Source organism: Cyprinus carpio, chromosome A24, assembly GCF_018340385.1.
Source record: "Cyprinus carpio isolate SPL01 chromosome A24, ASM1834038v1, whole genome shotgun sequence".
NCBI classification, from domain to species: domain Eukaryota; kingdom Metazoa; phylum Chordata; class Actinopteri; order Cypriniformes; family Cyprinidae; genus Cyprinus; species Cyprinus carpio.
The window spans coordinates 2,813,719-2,838,906 of NC_056595.1; the positions used below are offsets into that span (position 1 = coordinate 2,813,719).

The 25,188-nt window shown below is 36.0% G+C and overlaps 1 protein-coding gene across 1 annotated transcript in view; it reads right to left on the reverse strand.

The window, feature by feature from the left end:
* pard3aa (par-3 family cell polarity regulator alpha, a) overlaps nt 1-25,188 on the reverse strand; it is a 426,774-nt gene that overhangs the window by 264,519 nt on the left and 137,067 nt on the right. Inside the window, 1 exon segment of the mRNA XM_042714045.1 lies at nt 21,322-21,505. Within this exon segment, the coding sequence (XP_042569979.1) occupies nt 21,322-21,505 (184 nt within the window).

Here is a 25,188-nt window from a genome sequence, read left to right on the forward strand (position 1 = left end):
ATTTGAAAGATCTTTGGAAGAAAGCCTTCGTTTCGCATCCTTCATTCAGTGTATCTCACATGGTGCATCAAGTGAATCCTTCGCATCCTCCAATCACCCACAATCCTTTGCACACATTTAAAATGACACAAAATGAGTTGAATATCTAGCGTTTAGCCTAGAAACTTAGGACTGGTCTAGATAGGACACAACCTTGCTATGATGCAACCTTCCATCTGAGAATCACCCATCTGTTTTGTTCCTGAATGAATCAGTGTTTATGAACTAGTCATCCAAACAAATGATTTAAATGACTTGTTTGTTTCGTTACTAAATGAATCAGTGTTTTTGAGCAAATCAAGAAGCATTTTTCCATTCCACTGTGCTATTTTTTCATTGTTTTTCTAATGTAAACACAAACAGATCAGTTGAACAAATTATTCAAGTGACTCGCTCACAAAGACGCTCGCTTATTGCCACCTACTGGCCTAACAATGTAACCTGCAGAAGTCAGTGAACATTCTATACAGAACACAGACAGACAAGAGTGATACACTTTGTTGGACTCTCAGAACTCTTGGAACGCTATTCAATCAGACTTGGAACATCTGAAATAGGGCTTTCAGATGAAGCAGCATTTACTACACAGAGCTGGAGTTCACTGACAAGCTATGTAAAATCATGTTCATAATCTCGGATGATTTAATCGCATGATTATGAAATCGAAGAAATCATTCTGCGATTATGAAAGCAGTTTGCGTAGCTTGTCAGTGAACTACGGCTTTGTGAAGTAAATGCTGCTCCATCTGAAAGCACATAAAAATACCACATTTAATAACATGTCTTTACTCCAAACTCACTTCATAACATCAGTCGAGTGTTAGAAATAAATCCTTCTGTGAGATGATGTGGCTTCTTACACAGAATAAGGCACGTAACATATTTCATAGTATTCTAAGTGATAAAGGCTATGTCGATTAGTATTGCATTATTATTTAATTTATTATAATAAAAAATATAATAAGACAAACTCAGATAAAACGTATATTATCATAGTTGTGTGTTTGGTAGTCATGTTGAATCAATGAAAGCAATTTAATCTTCTGTTTATTCAGCAACCGCTATGGGGATTTCCTGGGTTTCTTCTGCGAGGCGTATTTGAAGTTTCAGCACGAGAGCGCCCCACTGGCCTTCAGATGGAGATTTACTGCTGATCACAGAACCATGCGTCACTGAAAGATATGCATGACAATTGCAGCTTCTGCTTAATCGCGATTTATCGTCTTTGTGATTTATTTCGATTAATCGTGCAGCCCTAATTTGAAACATTTTATACTGCATTAGAGGAACAGTTCACCCATAATAAAATAAAACTTTGTCACCCTCATGTAATTTCAAACTTATTTCTTGATTTAATTTATTTTGTGGAAATATTATACTAGCCACACTTGTCAATATAATAAGAGTACAGTAAGTAAATCTATTCTTAAAGGTCAAATATCCCTTTAAGAATACCTTCATAATACATTATGTATGTTTCATAGAAAGTGCTCCATTTTATGAGCATCATACAAAATATTAAACAAGCTCAGAGTAAATTAACCGCAGTCAGTGGCATATTAAACCTGAGGGAAAAAAAAATAAACACCTCCAGGAAACCTTTTCCCTGCCAGAGCTTTTTTTTTCCTTGTAAGGCTCTGTACCATGAGCTAGCTATAGTTTCAAGTTTCAAGTTTAATTTATTTATATAGCACCATTTACAACAGCAGCAGCTGACCAATGTGCTTTACAGCATCAAAATAAAATAAATAGAGCATCAAAAAAGCAAATAAATAAAATCACTGCTTAAAACCAAAATTATATCCACATTTAAAATATGTAACAAAATATAAGAAAAAAAACAAGAATTGTCGCTATAGTCAGCGTGAAAGTAAAGTGTTCACATGTCATCTGCAGGAGCAGATTTACTGTTAGTGTCTTGCCACCTGGCAGAAGCTCTGAGTGCTCTGAGCTGTTGAATTTTTCTCAGCTCTCTGGTCTCTGGGTTTATGACTCGCTATGGGTGAATGTGGTACATCCATAATTATGCAAATGTACCAGCAACCACCTGTCATCCCTCGACGACGTCCTGCCACAACATATGCCCATATTGCAGCTTCCATCTGATACCATGTGCATGCATATGCAGCTCACAGGAAGTCCCACTTTTACAGATGTAGATGTTTCAGTCAGGCCACAACTCACCACATGCAGTCTCAATGAAAACAGAACCATGAAATCTGAGTAGCCTGAGGATATACAAAAACACTCCACAGAACAAGGGAGGCCCTATTATTCAATTATGAACTGAACTCAATAATGATTTTAAATTCACTTCCTTTTGTCAGTGGTCAGTTCAAATTCGGTTCATGGCTCTAATGATGAGGCCCCTCAGTCAAAGCGTAACTGTATAACTCTAACCTACGTCTGGGATTACATTCAATAATTAGCTTAAGGCCAAGATGGCTCAAAATGCACAGATATGGGTCTCAAGGAAAAAATAAAAAATAAAAGATCAAATGACATCCAAATACATTGTCTCGGCCTCTATAAAATTACATTACATTACTAATGTCAAATAAGCAATAACAAGAAGTGACATGCGGATTGGAGATAATGGGAGCGGGAACTAATGGGGCTTTCAGAGAACCAAGAAACAAAATCAGAAATGATGTTTTATTGAATGCGACACAGTTGTTGAACTCAGCCGGATCGCATCTGATCAGTAATGTCAAGAATTTGTGCAGAAGTACAAGGAAAGCCAAAAGATGTCTATGGGAACCTATTACAGAGAAAGTCAGGAAATGGTGGGAAATGCTCCAATCTTGAACAAATATTTCAAATCATGTTGAGGATGAGGCCTGATCGAATCCATGTGGAACTTCTCAAGAAACCTCATAGTTTTTCAGGCAAACATTTGGTTCATTTTCTTTTTTTTAGTATTCTAATTTGACCACATATTACATTTTAAGCAGCAGATTTCTTTGAATATATTCAGGAAGCAGGTGGCTGTTCATCTGATGCATGTGCACATATTCTTGTTTGATTTTGTTAAGAATCTAATCACAAAATCTTTGAAGAGAATCAAACCACATGCTCATCTACAGCAGGTCGCATTATTATACTAATTTGGATAAATACTTTTCTTTCTCGCCGCAAAATTCTTGACTTCCTGCAAAATTAGTCACATGCAAAGACAAAACTATATCTGTCTTAAGCCAAAACTTTGTCATTTGATTCCTCTATCAATATGCAAACCATCTGAAGCATCCAGCAACTTTCTCATGCACAAACAAATGATACTTGGGTGGAAATCACATGAGTTTAAAATATCTCTGCATATTTTAATATGAGAATATTTCTGCATATTTTTAAACAATGAGGGCATGGATAGCAGAAAGCATGTGATGCTGCTCTCACAATATTGCTTTTGTTGAACATCCCATCTACTGAGTACACATAAAGGACACATGACCCCGTTTTATCCCTTTCTCGCGCCACTCCAGCCAATATGGGCTACTAATGTGTGATCAGATTAGCTTTCCTCCACCAGAAATTGGCTTCCCCTGCGTTTAATAACCAAGACGACCACTTAAAGGCCTGTACCCATCGATCTCAGGTGTGTTAGGGGTATGGCCAGGGCCTCTAATGAGACCAAGGACCAATTTCAGCTCTCCATGGAGGATTAAGAATAGAGGGGGAAACACAGGCCTGCAAACAACCTAGACACCAAAGATGGGGTTAAACTCACCAGGGGAGGGCATCATATTTACATCTTTAATCCATCACCTCTTGTTGAGGTGCCGTGCGGTGGAGATTTGTGGATTAGTCTGTAATTAAGGTAAAACATTCACTGGTATCTCCAAACAAAGCCTTGATATGCAGTCTTTAAAATCAACGAGAAACCACTCTCTTGAAATGTGGATAAGACTCAGAGATCTTCATACTGAGACACGTTATCTTTGGCATCATAAGACACCCACAATATCATCTCCAACTTTAACTCGTTCCTCTATAAACCTTGTGTTTTCTGCTTCACTGAGTTGGCACTAATAACATGCAATTTACTTCTGACTTTTCAAACACAGGCCTCTCTAATATATTACTTACTGCTTCCAATCATTTAAATTGCCCGTGTGTCCATTTTGTCCTTGCGGGCCGGTTACCTGCCAAAGGAAAGTGTCCCTGACTGGCTGCCAGTAGTGGGTAATGGAGAGGACCGGGGATGCTGAGGAATACTGATAAGGCTGGCAGTGATGAGCTGAAACAGGTAGGCCGAGGCTTTTATTCCTGTTTCATCTTTTTTTCCCTCTTCTGTCGCCTTTCATATGTTGCAAATGAAATGATTGACCAAACCAGGCATAATTTTACCGCTTGCACTGGATATTACAAATACGACCTTGGTTTTCAGATGGATAAATATTCTGGACTGACCAGAGTCTGAATGGTTAGTGGGCTGAGGAGTCTAATTGAAGGGGTCGTGTTAATAAAATATGAAATAATGTCTTTGCTGGAACTCTTTTTAAAGACTCAAGTGTCACCACAGCATCCATATTGATATCTCTGGAGGTTTAGGCAGGGACCTCTTTCAACTATATCTCAACCTACATTTGCATTTGTCACCGGGGAACAAAAAGTCTTCTAAAAGGAGGTAGCTTAGCTTTCAAGTTGGGGAAAATAGCCAGGGATATGTTCAAAAAGGAATATCTTGGAATTAGTTCAAAAATGAAGAGCCCTCAGATGACTGTCGCCCGCTGAACAGTAGGGCAACTCTCAATTTAGAATCGGCTAATCTTGAGAAGATCTCAGTGAGGCTGGGTTTCGGGTTTTGTATACACTGTGGATTTTTTTTTCTCTTGGGAAGAAAGTAGGAGGACCGTAGGAACATGCTAGGATGATTCTGAGGCAGATGTAGAGAAAGAGCGAGCGTCCTGCTTGAGTGCTGGTGCGTACTGGGCAGTGTCTGTGCGGTTTGACACGGTGGAACGTGAAAGGTTTCAGGCTGCAGACAGACGGCTGAAAGTGGTGATAAGGAATGAAAACTGAAAAAAAAAAATTGTCTGACTATGAGCGTGAAAGATAAGGGGATTCAAGGACAGAGAGACAGAGAAAGATACCGAAGCTTTCCGCAACTTCTGGACACAACTGTCGCAATTTATCCTTCAACTTTCAATTTGTTTGTCAAGCTGCCACGTTTCTGTGCACCCATTAACATTTACCCTGTGTTTGTTCATCACAGAGGGATGAATAAATGACAAATGAATGACCCATGCACAAGGACTTGCAAAACTTATTAGTCGATAAGTGATGTTTTTAGTATTCATATCAGATGATATTGAATATTTAATTGTACATGCTGATTTCTTCTATGTTCACATTTAAATTACATCTGCCATCATTCAGCCCTCATTCAAAATTAACCTTTAACCCTATAAACCCTATGTTCAATATTTGATAGTCAAATTAATACTCAAAGGCCAAACTTTGCTGAAAAAACTTTTGCACATAATCTACAACATGCCTTCCGTCATCTGATTGATAGTTTATACTTTTTTAGCAAGTAAAAGGCCTTTTAGTGAAATTATAAAAATATTCCCCTTCAAGCTTTTATGTAAGTATCTGCTATAAGTTAATGTACTTTTTGTGAAATTATAAATGATTTACAATTATAGGTTTTGTGTAAGTATCTTTTATACTGTTATAAAATTGTTCAGGGCCTCTGAGTAAAATTTAGGGTTTTTTTTCTTCCTCCAAATCTGAGCTCCATATTTTTATTATATTATATTATATGTGAAATAAGATAAGATAATGATTTTCTTTTTTTTTTTTTGTTTTGCTAATCTTAAAAGACGACTTAAAGTATCTGATGTGTTTTATAAACCTCACTAAATCAAAGTCAGACATCAACACATACTTTCTGTACAGTCATACAAAGAAACAGTAATGCTTTCTGTGGCTCTCTGGAGGCCAACAAACTCGCAGCATAAATGTTAACAACACTTAGAGAACTGGGAGAATCTAAGGAGTACAGCATTAAACAAACGCATCTGCTGGAGTTACTGCTTCCACACCGGTGGATTTTTTAAATAGAAAGACTGAAGAAGGAGGCCTAAAGTCATGGACAGATATAACCATCAAAAAAACAAAGATAAAGTGGAATGTGTATGTATGGAATGAAAGGGATAAGGAAAAAGAAAAAGGACTGGAAACTCAAGCCTGGATTTCATGAAATGAATCCTGACTCATCTTGGTCGATGTTTCCCACATGCAGGCTACGGGAGAGGAATGAGAGCAGAAGTCCCTGGAGGAGCGCTAATCAGCTAACCAAACATTTCTGCTGAGCTATAAGCAGGCACAGCCCCTCTAGTGTAAATACCATGGAAGCATTACCTTAACGCTACAGTGACCTGGACGGAAATTTAGATACGGTACCAAACGTTCACTATGTTTCAAGATGGATGGAATCAAATGCATTTCAAAGTCAACATGAATAGCCGTTTGCAATCCATTTTACTTCTTATTCAAACATGTTTGGACGTGAAAGGATATTCAGTGTGGAAAAATCTAAGGTTGAAATTTATTTAGGAACTAAATGAGAAATTGTTTGGATGGTGAAAAGTTTGTGCGTTATGCCAGAACGGAGTCAGACTAAATGAGAGTTTGCTGAAACAATACTCAAAAAGCTATTTTGAAACCGCTACCATTTAAAAGTCTGGGGTGAATCCTTTTTTTTTGGGGGGGGGGGGGGGGGTATTATTTTTGTATGTATATATTTTGTGTGTATGTACGTACGTATTACCCACCAGAGAAAAAAAAAGAAAAAAAAAAAAAACAGCACTTTTTCAATTATAGTAAAATACAAAAAGGTCATTTTTAAATTGCAACTTTCACAATATGACTGTTTTTACTGTATTTTCTATTAAATAAATGCATCCTTGATGAGCATAAGAGACTTAAATTGTAAAATGTAAATTCAAATTTTAAACTGTAAAATATTTCACAACATTATTGTTTTACTGTATTTTTGAACAAATAAATGCAGTCTCGATGAGCTTATTCCAAAAGCATTAAAAATATTATCAATGGCAGACTTTTGAATAGTATGTATGCATGTGTGCAGATCATGGCACATAAGGAAAATATAACCCACAATAGTGATGTTTTCTTCAACACTGTCCAAAGTGCAGTCATCCAAATAACTTTCCCAGCACCTCTAGCCTTTCATTGTGCAGCACAGCAGCTCAAACGCTGTCTGAAGATACAGTATGACCATGGGCTCCGTCCTTGTGGTCTGATCACCTATTGAACTTATTGAATGAAGACCCAATTAGAATAATCCTTTCCCCCCTGTGTTAGACAAAACCACATGTTTGGACTCACGGAGGAGAACAGAGAAAGAGGGAGAGGTGGGAAAATCCAACTGTACTGCTGACAAAACGAAAATCCACAGAGTAAGAGTATGAATACAAAGACAAAAGTTAGGTTCAGACACACAGACGTTAGTTTAATAAGCAGATTTAGAAGGAGATAAGATATCAATCTGTTCGAAGATTACACAAGTTTCTATTGCAAATGTTATTTTAGCCAGTATTTGGAGCGTGAAAGAGCACTGACGGTGAAAAGGGGAAAATGGGAAATACTGTATGATGGGAATACTGTATGTCACCGTTTAGTGTGAAATCATAAAATATCAAAAAGAAGGATAACTTTCTTGCTAACTAGCTAGTTAAAGCAATATTCAACATTTAATTATTAACATTTATTATTCTCAACATATTTTCTATGGATAGCATCTGAGGAATACCAAATATATTCACTTGGCCTGACTAATGTAAACACGATTTACACTAATGAAAGCCTAGCAGGCAAGCAGAGCAGGAAGTTTAAAAGCAAAACTGTTAAAAGCATTTATATTAATTATTAAAGCAAAATAAAAAAGTTTGTTATTTGAATAGTCCAGCTGTATAAACTGTATTTTCGAGGAGAGACTATGAGTCCAGTCATGAGTGCAATCCAGAAAGATATTTGTGCAATTAAAACCAAGGCTATCTAACATAGACTTCCAGTCAAACACAGCTATAGAATCCTGTGCATGTGCTCATGTAGAAAAAAGGGTAGTTTATGGTGTTTTTATGGTTGTTTAAAGTTTGTTTAAGCTTGGTTATTTTTGGTTCTTTTAAGTGATGTTTTGTTTTGGGTTCTTTTTGGAATGATTTTTATTTGTTATTATTTGAAAAACCATCTTTTGGAATCATCATTTTTAAAAGTCTATAGTGGAAAAATGTTCTTAAGATTAGAAAAATGTTCTTCACATTAAGAAAAATTGGTTATTTTAAGAGCTGTACACTGGAAGGTTAATTTTAGGAAGCCAAAATGGATATTCTATGGCATTGCTGCTAAAACTCTCTTTATTTTTGAGTGTAGCTGTGTTTTGTTGTTAGAAGTCGAGTGAAATACTTGAAATGGATCAATCAATGGAAATGTGCTGTGTTATAGTAACACCAGCTGTCAACAGGAAATAGATTCTGATGCGGACAGAAAAATGCTGGTCCATTTTTTAGACCATCTGTGCCCGCACAGGCCATCTAATTGCCTTTAGACAAAAGAAAAAATGAGTGTATTTTAGTGCATTCACTTGAAGTACCAACTATATCCACAATTCATATAAAGTCTGTCACATTTCATTCACTAAATTCAACACTATTTTTATTCAATCCACATCTTCAAGAATCAACAATCACGACTAAAACTTTACAAAAAACTTTAAAAGCTCAAAAAGACAATATTTTCCTCATTCCCTAAAGTAAATAAAAAGGGCAAATTGTTCTCGTTCCTCAGAGAGCAACGGCGAGGAGAAAAAGAGGCTTTTTTTCTGCCAGATTGCAGTATTATGTTTTTCTGGTTTCAGCGTGACTTGTTAAAACTCTGAACATTGTTGAATCAATTCATCTTTCCCATGCAGCCTCAAATCCAGCAAACACTGACAAAAATAATAACCACATAATGGTCAAGGAAAAATGTTTCCTCAAGATCATAGCAACGATTCATGAGCCAAAAAAAGCACTCGCTTTAATGATCTGCTGGCCCCATTATTTTTTCTTTAAACGTATCAGTAAATGTATCTGGCCATAGGGTGAGTTCACCTATGATAGAGTGCTATAATAAAACAGGAGGGTTAGCAAGAAGTCTAAAACAAATAGCATTTAAGAGTTTCCCGGGCGAGACATCAACTCCCAGGAAATTCCAGCGAGATCTGCATGGACTTTCTCATCTGCAGCAGCTGCTTTATCTTATGAGGTTGACAATCCGTGGGTTGAGTCACCTACTCTCACAATCTCTCTCTCTCTCTAGCTGTCAACTTAGTTTGCAAGAGATTGAGTGATTCAATTAGTAAGACATTTTTCAAGCACAAGGTCGATGATCTCTAGAGTCCCGCTCTTCTCGAACCTGAATATAAGCTCTTTCTTGCCTTTATTTAACATGGTGTTGTGCTCTGAACACGTGATATCCCACCGGCCCTCATTGTTTCCTGACTTGGCGTGGGTGGCGTGTGGTTAGCGAGGGAAACACAGCCTCCAGACATGAATCCAAAAACACCATTCCTGAGACTCAGTGATGCCAGGATGAGCCCGAGGCTACGGCCGCCCAGACTCAACCACGCATGCAAATCGACTCTCCAGTTTACTAACACTTGACAAGGCAAGCAATGATATGTGACTGCTAGGCCCACGCTAAGGACGCTTATGGCACTTTTCCACTGCGTGGTACGACTCGGCTCAGCACAGCTCAGAACGGTACAGTACAGCTCTGCTCCCAAAAGTGAACCGTACCGACCCGTACTATGCCGTACCATGCAGTGGAAAAGCGCCATTATACACCAGAGGAAGCTGTTGAAGTGCTTGACAGAAAAGAATGCATAAGATCTTTGGTAAAAGATGAGTAAGTCTGAAATCAAGTAAGCTGGACTTGCGAAAGCACAACTGGACCCACCTACTGGAGACAGATTCTCTCAACTTGTAGTCACAAAATACAGCATCACAATCCCAAAACCTTGCATTGCTTATCTACGAGATAAATGAATTTATAAAGGAACAAATGAATTCATATTCAGTATATATATATTTTTTTATTATGCATTTTATATATATATATATATATATATATATATATATATATATATATATATATATATATATATAAAAATGCATAATAAAAAAATCAATATATACTATAAAAATATTAACAAAAATTCTATATAATATAATATGATATAAATTATATTACAATATAAAAATTATAAAAACTAAACAATACAATATAATATAATATAATATATCAATTACACAAAAATATATTTTAGCATTTTTAAGATTACTTAAAATGATCTTAAGTCAAGATTGTAAGTCAAGACGATTTAAAAATTATTTAAAGTAAAGACATAAAAATGACTAAATAATACAATTGACAAAAATCTACTCCCAAAATATAATATAATATAAAATAATATATCAATTATACTAAAATATAATTTAGTACATTTTAAGATGACTTAAAAAAAATTCAAAATAATTTTAAATAAAGACAAAAAAAGTATTAAAATAATCCAAAGAAGTAAAAATCAAGATATTTCTTATTTTAATTCTCCTCTTCAACAACTGTTTGCCATTTCTTTATTTACTTACTTCTCCTTCTTTGAATAATTATAAGTGTGATATCTAGAGCAGGAAAGTAAAATCGTACATTAAAAATATAAATTAATAAAATCTTATTACTCTGGCTGTTTTTATGAATTTTAATGAATATATTTTATGTATGTATATATTTGTAATGCCAAGCTGTGAAATATTTGATCAGGTAAAAATTGTGAGTAAAATATATTTTTAAAAAATCCATCTCTTTAAACTTTATCCAGTAAACAACTAACAACTAGAAATATCATGGGGAATATTGTTGTGGACAGTGTCCTTGGAGTAAAGAACCACTGATCTAGAGGAAAGCAGAACATTTTCTGTTCTCAGCATAAATCTCAAAACACCTTAAGAGATGCAGCTGCCCGAATTCAGACTTGGACACGGACCATTTCCATTTAATCTGAATGTGTTAAAAGGCTAATAAGTCATTTTAACGGTAGGACTTGCATTCAAAAGCACAGAAAGATAGAAACAAAGTTTGGGAACTGGCAGAGTCAATTTTCTGCAACGCATATCCGAGTGAGGCTGAATAGAGAACAGAGAGTACCGCAATCTAATCACAGATCATTAGCAGATTAATGAGAGTCTGATTAAGCCGATCCCCAGTTCTGACCCTCATATGACTAGAAAAAAAAAAGACAAAATCTGTAGAAAACTTTCAAAGAGCAGAGGAGACATGCTCACTATAAACTCTAATGAACTCCAGAGTTTTGACTTCTGACGCTTGTGTGTGTTTTTCTCCACACACAAGCACAAATTATGTGGGTGTTTTATTCTGACAGCACCATGGGAATTGGCAGAACGAAAGCGATCCTGCCTTAGTTTGTATTCACAAAGTAGATCCCACTAAAGTGAACGTCGCTTTGTAGTCAGCCTTTGAATTAAGGGCTTGAAATGCATCGTGCCCGATGAATGCAGATGACTGGGTGATATTGCTAATAATCCACCATGTGTCTCTGATGAAGAGCTGAGCCAGGTGGCTAACAGACCGCCGCTTTCTCTCGCAGGAGATGACTTAGCATGTAAACGCTGAGGAGGACGAGGGACAGTAGAAGCCAGAGATGGATACATGGAACGATACCTCAATCAATGTTTTAGAAGAAAGAGAAAAGATCAATGAAACACATCAAGATTGTTTGCAAGGTCAGGGAAGACGGTCTCGCAAAACAACATTGTATCAGACCACAGCAATGCTTCAAAAACAATTATAGCAGACAAAACAAGACTGTTATAATCTGAGGAGGCTGAAGAAAATCAGTGTTGTTTACCAATGCAAAATCAACTTCTTGGGTCACTGCGAGGGTGCTTGCTAGTTGAGTCAAGATTATTTATATTGTGCTTTTCACAATAGTGTGTAACAGTAGCTGCTGACTTTTTTTCAGTGGCGATGGATCTGTATTTTTTTTTCCACTTATTTTTCCTATAGAGATTTTTTAAAGTCTTCATTAAAGTGCTATAAGCTATGAACCAAGCCAACCAGATATGAGGTGAATCACAACAGTGCAAATGCTGATTAGAAGCAGAAAGTTTTTGAAACTCAAACATCAAAGGTACAAGAATTTGAACTTATCAGCTTTTAGTTAATCCTTGAATCACTGCGAATGACACAATCAAATTAAAGGGGTCATATGATGTTGCTAAAAAAAACATTATTTTGTGTATTTGGTGTAAGGAAATGTGTTTATGTGATTTAAGGTTAAAAAAAAAAAAAGTAAGGAAATGTGACATACTGTACATACTGTCCACATATTCTCCTCTATGCCCCACCTTCTGAAATGCATTGTTTTTTACAAAGCTCATCGGTCTGAAAAGCAAGTTGTGCTCTGATTGGCCAGCTATCCAGTGAGTTGTGATTGGCTGAATGCCTCAAGCGTGTGACGGGAATGTTATGCCCCTTAACATACTGTGATGCATGTCCCAGTCAGGACATTGGCGAGACAAGACAAAAACAATAAAACCCATTACAAATAAGCCATTTGTTGCATCCAGTGGGGACATAATTACAGATTATAATGACTTAAACTAATGTTTTTAGTGTGGACATAATTACAGATTATAATGACTTAAACTATATTTATTTTTATGTATTTATTACAATTAAACAAAAGTAAAATAGTAATACTATGGCATATGCTACTCTACACTGCTCAAAACTCGCATATATAAACATACTTCAGAACAGCCGGCATTGTAGTCTTCTCTCCCAGCATCAGGAAACAGTCCTCCTTAAAATGCGTTGCACACATCTGAATATTTGGGTTGAACTGTTCTAGAAACAGTGTTGTTAATACAACTCAACCACTGATTTCTAGTCAGGTCCACTTTTGGAAGGCCAAACAAAGTATTTTCACTTTCACAACGAAACACACAGCGACTCCACGACATGACGGCGGCAGCAACAGAGAGAATAAAAGTTATGCCTTCTTTCTTTGCATAAACATTTGGGTGGCATTATGCAAATCTTCCCACATCGTGACGTAGACATGTGGGGGCGTGTTTAAACGAGGCGATTTAGGAAGGCATGGATGAGTCTGAACTTTTATTAAGAATATCTCTTTGGGTTTGAGACTTTAGTCTTTGCAACTTTAGGGATCTTATCTATTCACGAACAGCTTGTAACACTCCAAAGTAACTTGTAACACCATGTTAATTCGTTGATTGCATATACAGAAACAACATATTTTAAGTTTATTGCAAAATATAAATATATATGAGATTTAAGTGTTTTGAGAGCATGAGGAGTCTGACTAGATTTGCAGTGCTTCATGGGAGTAGGCGGAGCTCAGGGCTAATTGCTACTCTCTGATTGGTGGATTTTCTCTGCAGAATCATGGGTAATGTAGTTTTTCACCAGGGATTCTTCTGTTAAAAATGATTATTTAAAACATCATGATACCATATTGGCATTTATGAAAATTACCCAAAAATCTAATAAATTTTACTGGTGTTTGTCCCGAAAGGATGTTTTATGTCACACTTGTTAAATAATAGTTTTCCCCGTTTTACAGTGTAAATGGTTACATATTATCAGCCATAATAAGCTTTAGATTAAACTGTGGCATTTTATAGTTCTGTGACTAATAGTCTGAATTAGGTAAGCTTACGCCCACTCCAGTGTCAAGGCTATGCCAGGGTCTCCGCTGCTCCCCACGCATTTATTAGTGTTGCCGTTGCTAATGGAGCAGGGTGGCGTGATGAAGAGATGACACAGCTAATAATCCACTGCTCCAACGCACTCCCAAAAAGGCACTTCAATGTCAAAGAGCAAAAAGTCACTTTGTGAAATGCCACAGGCATACAGCTTGATTTTAGTGGGGTGGTTTCAGGGCATTTCGGTGTCTGGTTGGAGGTCCGTTTGGCATGCTTGAGGGCTAGCCTGATTAGCATGAGGAGACGTGATGGTTGGATCTTCAGAGAGAAACTCTCACAATCGCAAAAACAAAACACAAAACAGATGGGTAATCAGACACGTTCAGCCATGCACATTAATTCTGCTCTTGCTATTAAAAGAACAAAAGACAATATGAACAAAAGCCTTTGGACCAGAACGAGAAAGAAGAGAGAGAGGTTCAGAGAAACAGTGGAAAGTGGTGAAATTAAGTGATGTAAGAATTAGCAGCACAAGCCAGGGTTATTACAGTTAATTAAAACTAAAACTGAAAATAAAGTTAAAGCCATAAAAAAACACTATATTGATACTTAAAATAAAATTTTATAGTAAAATACTAAAAACTAAAACAAAATATATATATATATACATATTGAAAAAAGCTATTAAGATCCACTTAAAATACACAAAAAAATACAACACAACAAAATTACCTTTAAATTAAACAAATTTTGACACAACAAAATTACCTTTAAATTAAACAGAATATTCTATATATATTTCTTGAAAGATTCAAAATACTAATTAAAACTATAATAGTACCTCAATGATAATAAAATAACACAGTAAAAGAATGCATCATCATGTGCATTTTAAAATAAATTTGAGCAACTGTAATATTATTGTTATACTTAACAAAAGTTCAAAGAGTGTTATGTGCTGTTGATAACTGTACGTTTATTACTGTAAGTGATTTGAACAAACCCCTAACCCTAGCCCTTATATTATGCAGGTCAGTTGGACACATTTCTATTGCATCATTTCTAAAACCATTTTATTCTATATATATTTCTTTGATATTTGTAGACTAACATATGAAGGTATTTAAACTTGCAGCATTCTTATGTTTTTATTTATTTATTTTTTATAATTTTTTTTACCTAGTGTGGACAGTGCACGGCCAAAGTATACTTTGGTTTTTACTAACCACATAGCAAGCCCTAGCAACCGCTCAGAACACATTAGCAACCACAAAGCAACATCCTAATAGCAAACAACACCCCAGGATCAAAACGTGAACCACTGACAATATCTTCAGACAACGCAAACATCTAGCTAGAATGTGAAACGCTAGTCTTTCAATAACAATAATGGCATTGTGTGGAGTGTTCATGTCCCTACACATCCTCCTAATGACTTCTACCAGACCACAGCAAGAGGAGGAGAGCGAGGGACGTGTCCCAGTGGCCAGCCACAAAACAAATTGATTATATAAACGCTGGCCTGCCCGCAGGTGTCTGCACTTTTCCCCGCAGGCAATCTCCTAATGGCTGAGGATCCAGTGTGTCATCGGCGTGATGGTGCACAGGCAGGGAAGCCCCTGTTAGCCATCACTGTATTTATGTCCCCTACACTTCAGGGAGATTGTAGCAGCCATCAGGCTGGAACCTCCCCATGGTTTGTCTCCGGGGGAATATAGCAATGGACAAACATAAAAAAAAACATTGCTGAGGTTTGATACCAAACAGCAGGGCCCCGCAGACCAGGTGGGTCATTTACTGTCCATCATTATCTACCTGGTGTTTATTTCGGTGGGATGAACCTGAAGGGGTGCTTTTAAAGGTATACTTCACACAAAATTATGTGGTTACAAACCACATGACTGTCTTTCTTCTGTGAAACACAAAACAATAATTCACAGAATGCTTGTGCTATTCTTTTCCATACAAAAAATAGAAAAATAATACCATAAAATGTAACTTTTCTGTATAGAAACTTAGTTACAATCATTCACAAGAAATGAAAACGCATGATATTTTGCCTTAATAAAATCAAGGCTGAGGCAAATATATCAACCGATGAGCCACCTTTCAACACACACTTCTGTTCAAAAGCTTAAGGTCAGTTTTTTAAATTATTATTATTCAGCAATGAGGCATCAATTTATCAAAAGTGACAGTTAAGACTTTAACATTGTTACAAAAAATTTCAATTTCCAAAACAGTTTCTACAAAAATATGAAGCAGCACAACTGTTGTCAACATTGACAGTAGTCATAAAAGTTTCTTTAGCAGCAAATCAGCATATTAGAATGATTTCTGAAGATCATGTGACACTAAAAAAATGCTGAAAATTCAGCAAATTCATCACAGGAATAAATTACAATTTAAAATACACTAATTGCATATTAATTGCAATAATATGGCATAGTATTACTATTTTACTGTATGTTTAATAAATACATAAATAAATAAACACACAAATGAATGGTGCATAAGAGACTCCTATTAAAACTAAAAGCATTAAAAAATCTTACCAACCCAAACATTGTGAATGGTAGTGTATTGCACACAGATGCAAATGATATTCCAGAGCAATGATGAAGATTTTCAGTCCTCACAGAAAGTTATCACATGGCTTCTTTTTTACCCTGTGCACTACTTTTATAATATATTATGTATACTTGCTTATTTGTAATATTTGGAGTGATATCAACAAATATCTCTATTGATTTTCAGTGTTTGCAATTCAGCAATATGAACATTTTGCCCACCAATTATTTTTGACTTATTCATACTGAGAGTATGAATCCAATAATGACGAAATTGTCATTTCTCTGTGAACCTTACCTCTCAGCATGTAGTTGCATGAGAAGATTACATAAGCAACAAACAAATAAAGAAGTGCATGATGGGATGCGCCGAGCGAGAGCAGAGAAGGAGGCTTGGTAATGAGGGAACGCAGGTGAGAAAGATACAGGGGCTGCCAGGGAGCTAAGTTAAAGAGATCCAGGACATGTGATGGAGAGAGGCCACGTGTCAGCCGGCGAGCCCCAGGGTAGAGCACCTGAACACAGCACACTCCCCTACTAATGAGTGCTTGACTCTCTGAGCCCACCGGGGACGTCCCCCGCTCCACACGCGCTCCACATCTCCCTACACACTACAAACACTTTATAGATATCAGCCAGCACTCCGGCTGCACTGCAGAATGCGCTGAAAATAAATCAGACAGACCAATGGAGGCGCACCATCATTAAGATTCAACAACAGTCGACGGTGTCGTAAAGCTCTAAAGTTTTCTTTCTTTCTCTCAACTTTTCGCAAGATTGTCAGGCAAGTCAGACGGACGCCTGATTCTCTATAATTGCAAGCAAATTACATTCATTACCATAATTTGCATCTCATCACCAATCCAATTATTAGTTGCCCTGACCTCTGCTGAAAGATTTGTATTTTTTTTTAAATAATCAAACGTAGGGGAAGAGTTTTCGTTCCCCCTTTTCTTACTTCAAAGAAGAACAATCAATGCAAATTCGGAAAGTCGAAAACTCTAAATCTCTGTGATTATATGCTTCGGCAGCTGAACTCAAGGACCGTCGCGCCGCTGCCGCAGCTGTGATTTTCTGTTATTGCTGGAGCGATATGCTCATCTTCCTTCTCCTGGGGTCCCGCCAGGATTTCTCTCTGTTTTTTATTTATTTATTTATTTTTTTTGGGAAGACATCAAGAACTGCTCACACTTTTTATCATCAATATAAGACAGCGAGAAAGACTGATGAAGAGAGATGGTTATCCATAATCAAGCTGGTCGCTGAGGGCAAACTGTGATTCAGAGGAGATTTGGAAACAGAAAATGTCATATTCTCTTGGCATCATAAATGGGAAGCTGATATGTCCTGTGGTGTAAAATTCTCTAAATATAAAATAAATTAAAAAAATGACAAATAAAAATAGCTAATGTTAAAATGCAATTTATTAAATTATAATGTAAATGTAAAATTAAGTAATGAAGGTTAAAAAATAGAATGTTCACATAAATCGTAAGTAGGGGTGTAAATCGGGCAGTTGATCACGATACGATTTCGATTTTTACTTCCAGCGATACGATTTTTATTAAATTACAAACATGTCTGCGATTCGATTTGATTAATTTATTGATATTTTGAAATTTTGTGCCTAGTTTACACAAGCCATTACATTTTTAATAACTCACAAATGCAGCCAAAATATATAGCATGAATGTCTAATTAAACTAATTTAAAAACATTTGAAAAGTGTCTATCCCAATTTACAACAACAAAAAAAATGTACATTATTTTTTATTTAAATAAACAAAAATAATGGGGGGGAAATGAAGTCATATGAATCAATCAAGCTTAGGATGGCAACAGTTACAAGTCTTCCAGTCTTTTGTGCCAAAATGTGCAATAGTGCAAATCACTGAGGTACTCTTTTGAGATGTTTTTGTTTTGAAAACTCAAATGAATAAATCAAGTTTTCAACATGTTCAGGAGAGAGGACACTGCGTTCTGCACTGACAACATCACCTGCAGTGCTAAACACACGCTTGGATGGTACACTGGTACCAGTCTCATTCGCATTCTTTCGGGGAATGTTTAGATATGTTATCTTTATGAGTTTTTTATAAAACCGATAGATACCTGATTTGTTAAAACGTTTCCATTTACACTTGGCCACATAAATGTGTCTTTGAAAAAAAAATGGATATAAATCCTTTCTTCAATTTCCGTGCTAAATATGCGAATTTAACAGAGTTCAAGTCAATAAAAGCAATAGATATGCGCTGCATTGTATTCATTATCAGCTAATTTCAATGTCAGAGAGTGCAACAGGAAAGAGCACGGCATCAGCACTGTAGAGATAGGTAAGTCTCACTACTTTTAATGAAGATGGCTGTGTGTTGTGTCTGCGACTTACTTTCAGTTTCATTCGCGGTAGTTTTTGCATCAGCTTATAATGTCATATCTGACTGTATAGCCTATAAAAACGATCTCACATGTTTATTATTTTAATATTTTGGGAGGAGTAAAATGTACATATGGTTTCATTTGTTTCGGAGGTGTTTTGGATTGAATTTACATCTGGTCTTTTCACGATCGAATAGCTGTCCGATCAGAAAAAAAACCGCATGAAGTGACCAAGTGTTAACAGGCCCGATGCATGCAGAGTGCGGGGAATAAACGAAAATGCGTGCTTTGGTGGAAATGCATAGGTGGACGTTAAATGACAAGTGAATGTGGAGAGTGGCAAAATATAGGTACCGCAAATCGATATTTTACGTGTGGCATCGATGCATCGTATCGTTTGAAATTTAATCGATGCATCGATACATATCGATGTATCGTTACACTCCTAATCGTAAGCTTGAACCTTGGTGTGTGGACCCAGAAATAGACTACAAAGATAAGTAATATTCCAAAACCTATTGTCCTGCTGTCTACTGTCTAGACAGACAGCTACATTTTAAGCCAGCACTCATCATAAAAAAGTTACTTGAAAAAGCATATACTCCTCACAGTTTCAATTCATCCCAATTGCACAATATTCCAATAAGACCATTTTCAGACCAAATATTGGGTGAAAAAGTCCTTTTTAATTAGCTAAAACTTCAATGACACTTTATCTACTGAATGAAATACAGTTAATTTATTATTTGTTGCAGTGCATTCAGTTATTTTTTTTTTTGTTGTGTTTCATTTTGGAGAAATGTTGTACAGAACCCAAATATAAAAGAATTAAATTCCTGCTGGCAGCTTTCGCATGATGCCGGGGAATTCACACACCGGGTGTGCTCGACTCCAGACCTCCCTCTGAGACACCACAGATAAATAAAATCAGTGGTTCAAATATAAAATAGAAGAGCCTGGTAACATAGGAACACATTCACCTGAAGTACAACTAGTGTGTGTTCTCTGGAAAGAGACCAGGACAGAAACAGAGGTTGTTTTCTTGGAGAGCAACGCATGGTTCAGTTCACAACTGATCCTCTTCTGATAACATCATGTTTCTATGCACACCACATCATAAAATTTGAAATACATCAACATTCTCCAAAGCTTTATTCTTTATTCAATCACAAAATCTGAATGAATTAATATATATTCAGATGAGGCTATGTGAACTCTTGAGTGTGTGTGGATCAGGCAGAATCTGAGCTGTCACAGTTAATCAGAGCTGTATCTTCTCTTCTCTCCACACCTGACTGAGTGTGTCTCACTCTTCTCTAGCGGCAGTTCCCTTGATGATTTCACCTGCCCGCTCAACCCAGCCTTCCTGTCAAGGTCAGTCCCCATACGTCCAGTGTCAAACACAACTTTAACAGAGCGCACACTGTGCTCTACTAACCCACACACCTCCTCTCCTCAGAGAGCAGGCCGCTGACTGAACTACAGTTTATGACAAGGCAAGTTTGTCCACAACTTTTACTACTGACGGTGGTTCACAGCAAGCAATGACACCAAGTGTGAAAACAGCCTAAATGTGTCTTAAATCAAATTTGAATCAGTACGTTCAAAATCAGAAGATTCAAATTCAGAACAATCAGAAGCAGTATCGAAATCTGCAGAGCAGACTGCCAATCAGAAGAATCAAATCAGAATCAGAAGATACAAAATCAGAAACAAAATCAATATACTGACAATTAGAAGGATCAAACAGGAATCAGTACTTTCAAAATAAGAAGATTCAGATTCAGAACAATGATAATCAGTAGATTCATATCAGTATAAAAATCAGCAGACTTGACAATCAGAACAATCAAATCAGAATCTGTACTTTCAAAATCAGAATCAACATCAGAAGATTCAGAACTATCTGAATAAGTAGATTCAAAGCCAGTATCAAAATCAGCAGACTGACAATCTGAGCAATAAAATCAGAATCAGTACTTTCAAAATCAGAATCAAAATCAGAAGATTATTCAAAGCCAGTATCAAAATCAGCAGACTGAGTATCTGAGTCAGCAGACTGACAATCTGAGCAATAAAATCAGAATCAGTACTTTCAAAATCAGAATCAAAATCAGAAGATTCTGAACAATCAGAAACAGAATATTCAAATTAAGAAATCAAAATCAGCCGACTGGCGACTAGACTGATCAAAGAAAAGAATCAAAATTAAAAACAGCAGACTGACAATCATCAGAATCAAATCAAAATCAGTAGATTCAAAATCAGCAGACTGACGATCAGAAGAATCAAATCAGAAAGATTCAGAACAATGAGAAATAGTAGATTTAAAACCAGAATCAACAAAATCAGAATAAGTACTATAAAAATCAGAATCAACAAAATCAGAATAATCAACCTATTTTTTTTTTTTTTTTTTAAATCAGATTACAATGAAATCAAATGAAACCAACAATCCTTTATCCTTATTATTTTCTCATTCAGTGAGGATTCTGGGTATTTGCTGATGGAGAATTGTCAGGTTGCGTCTGGATAGGACACAGTGTTAGAGTTTGAATGGGAGGGTCACTCACTGGTCCTGAGGGCCGATGGGGTGACCTCGATCTCACTGCTGGTCTGGTAGGGCTGGAAGGCCGACAGGTTGCTGGAGTTGAGCTCACCCGTGCTGAAGAGCTCTGGACTCTGGGTGCCTGTGGAGCTGGCGCTGGTGCCGTCACCTCCATGATGGGGGTCCTGCTCCTCATACACCGCCACCAGCTAAAGACAGACAAACAGTTATGTTAATTACACTGGCTGATCTATTATATGTAAACACCCTGTGAGGGACCACCCTCCTACATCAATTTTCATGTATACAGAGATATATGTATTCTGTAGAAAATGTAATATTAAAATATTAATATATATATATACACACACACATACAGAATATTAAGTTTATATTAAGGTGTAATTTTTTTAATGTGTTTATATTTATTTTATTAATATTTATTATTTTATTTATATTTTTATTTTATTATTCATTTATTTACATGTGCGTCTTTCTACGCACCATGAAAGCATTTTTGTAAAAACTTGACTTGAAACAAAGCACATAATGAAACAATAATGATTAATCTTATGATTTCTTAACAGTTTTTAGAAAGTAGAACGAGAATGTAATGATTTCTCTCTTTGTTACTTTATTTTTATCCAAATTTTTGCTCAGATTTATAAGATACTAAAGTCTGCCACTTGGAAATTGGTTACCAAGAAACATCCACATTTATTTCATAGCTCTACACTCCGAGATGTGTTGTGCTTTATGTCATGAATTATTTCTGTCTATTTTTATTTCTGTTCAGGAATTTAAGCACATCTCAGACAGAACAAAACAACTGAAAAGTCTCTAGAGCTGTGAAAGAGCAACTTGGGAGCAATAAAATATTCCTCTGGGTGAGCTCCTTTTCTGAGAGAAAGTGAGAAATAATGGCCTAAAACTATATATATTTAAAAAAAAAAAATGGTTTCATTAAATTGTGAGCGTGTGCACTGTGGAAAACTGTTCGGAGAGCACACCACTGTATAATGCTGCAAAAAGGAGAAAATTGCATAGAGGAGTTAGCGGGGAGGTTAATTCATCAGCTTTTGTCCTGATTTCTGCCGACATTAACAGTTCACACATCCACCAGAATAAATGGAACCAGCAAGTCACATGCAAGCCAACACAGAGACACTATTGTGTGAAGCAGTTTGCATCTGTTAATTCATAAACGATGGTGCTCTATGGTTCACATTCGGCTATTTACTCCTCACTAGCAGGCAGAACTGTGACCAGAGGAGTCCATTTTTTCTCTACTGTCTTTTTCACTCATGCTCTGATTTTAAAATGGTTTATGATCATCCTAATTCAAAGTGACTTCTCATTTGTTTCTTTAGCCCAATTAAAGCATGTCAAATAAATGCCCTTAAGACGATGCGCTGACAGACTGCTATGACCACTGCTCATCTCACTAGAGAAACCGCCTTACAGAGCTTTTTTTGCATAGATGGTTTTAGGAAAGAAATAATATTACACATTGATTTTAAAAGAACCATGAAAAAGAAGCCTCGAGTACTAAAATATTAGAAACGATCATCCAAAATTCTTCCTAATAATAATTCTGAATAGCTGTACATTAAATCTCTTTAGCATCATCTCTCATCCAGTTGTATCTGAATGACAGTTCTTGATGTTTAGATGCATGTCTGTTTGCTAATTGTGCGTCTCAGTCGTTTTCCGCACACACTCCTCAGCTGGAGAGCCGCCGCACAAACAAGCTCACTTCAGTCACTTCAGCCTGCACTCGTAATCAAACGGGGTATTTGTTTATAAATCACACAGTATTTATGGGGACTTAAGAGGCCTGTCTTTAGGCCTAAATGCACTGAAGCTCCATGAATAGCCAGTAGCTTTTAGCTCTCTGGCGTTTCAAGAGATCTTACAGGGAGAAAATGACAAAACACTGCTTTTGAGAGAGTAAAAAAAAAAGTGACCATGTCCATTTCTATACAGTAGCTTCAGGTGACCACAGGAAGATCTGAAAACTATTCTGGTTAGAATCGACAAAATAAGAATCAGAATGAGTAGTTTAAAAACCAGAAACTATATTAAGAGATACAGAATCAGAAGAACTGGAATCAGAATTATACAATTAAAAAAAATTAAAAAAATTTGCAGACTGAGAATCAGAATAAACAGATTAAAAACCAGAATCACAAGACTCAAAATTTAAATCAGCAGTTTCAGAAATAGGAAGGAATAAACAAACAAACAAACAAACAAACACAAATCATCAGATAAATTAAAAATCTGGAGAATCAGAATCAGTATACGTAGATTTGAACTGATAAAATGACTAGCGATTAGAAGAATCAAGTAGATTCGGAATTAGAATCAGTAATTTTAAAATCAGAATCAGTATCAGTAGATTCAGAATCAAAAGAACTGTAATCAGAAACAAAAAAAATCTAAACCAGTAGACTGAGAATCAGAAGAATCTTAATCAGAAAAGTACATTTAAAATTGGAATCAGTAGATTAAAAGTTAAATAATTAGTAAATTCAAAATTAGGGAAAAAAAAAAAAAAGGAAAGCAATCAATACTTTTAAAATCAGTAAATTGAGACTCCAAAGAATCAGGACACGAAGATTAGAAGATTTGGTCAAAATAAATACTTTAAGTAGATGCAGAATCAGTCATTTTAAAATCTGAATCAATATCAGTAGATTCAGAATCAGAAGAATTGTAATCAAAAACACACAAAATTAAAAATCAGTAGACTGAGAATCAGAAGAATCTGAATAATAAAAGTAGATTCAAAATGTGAATCAGCAGATTAAAATGAAATTAGTAGTAGATTTAGAACTAAAAAAAAAACATTACTGAATAATGAAAATACATTAAAACCAGAACCTAAATGAATAAATACATAAATAACAATCATAAGATTTAGAGGATTCTAAATCTAAACCGATTCAGAATCAGAAGAATCAGAATCAAATTCTACCTAGTTGCTGTACTTGTATACACACAAATGTATTCATTAACCAATCATTTAATGGTTTTCTGGTGTGAACTACTAACTAGCATATTAAATCAAACATTTGTTTGCGAAGACTACAAACTGTTGCAAACATTTGCACTTTAGTTGTAATTGCTGGAACTCAAAGCTCACGAAACAGTCCAAAACACCACTAATATTTAATTCCTGGCATACACATAAAAAAGTCCAGAATATGCCTCACATCCATGACTGTCAACTTTATCCTTTTAGAGAAAAGCATAAACAAAACAGAAATGAAAAAAGACCGGACTAGCACAGTAAAATAAAGTTTTGAGTGACTTTCACTGAAAAACAGCTCCAGTCTGAGGCAAAGAGATAGCAGGGTTTTAGAGGCATCCACATGTGTGTTATCTGAAGTGCACAGATTGTTCAAGGGCTATTTTTGTGCTACAGGCCCAGTTCAGCTCTGCTCCATCACAAATTTGCAATACAATACTTCAGCTTCCTTCCTTAGTTGTTGTTTCTGTATATGGACATAAGAAGATAAGAATGGACGTGTCCTGCCAGAAACAGAGGCTGTTTGTCAGCACTGTTTTAAAATGCTAATGATGATGGTTACAAATAAACCGGTGACAAATATGGGATGACAGATCAGTTTCATGTTTTGGTGAGACGTTTGTGACAAGAAACCAGAAATGCTGAAATTTTAAAATATGGGACGGCAGCCAATCCCTGAATTTGAAACATATTTCAAAAGAAACCAAATAGAGCTTTATCAAAAAGCTGTACTAACTTGTTTCTAGAACAGACAAAAGGAAAAATAATAAGTAAAAACATCAAATCATGTCTCTAGAAAAGACATAAGGTAAAACAAATAATAATAAAACCATCACAACAAAAACCCCGACTGAAATG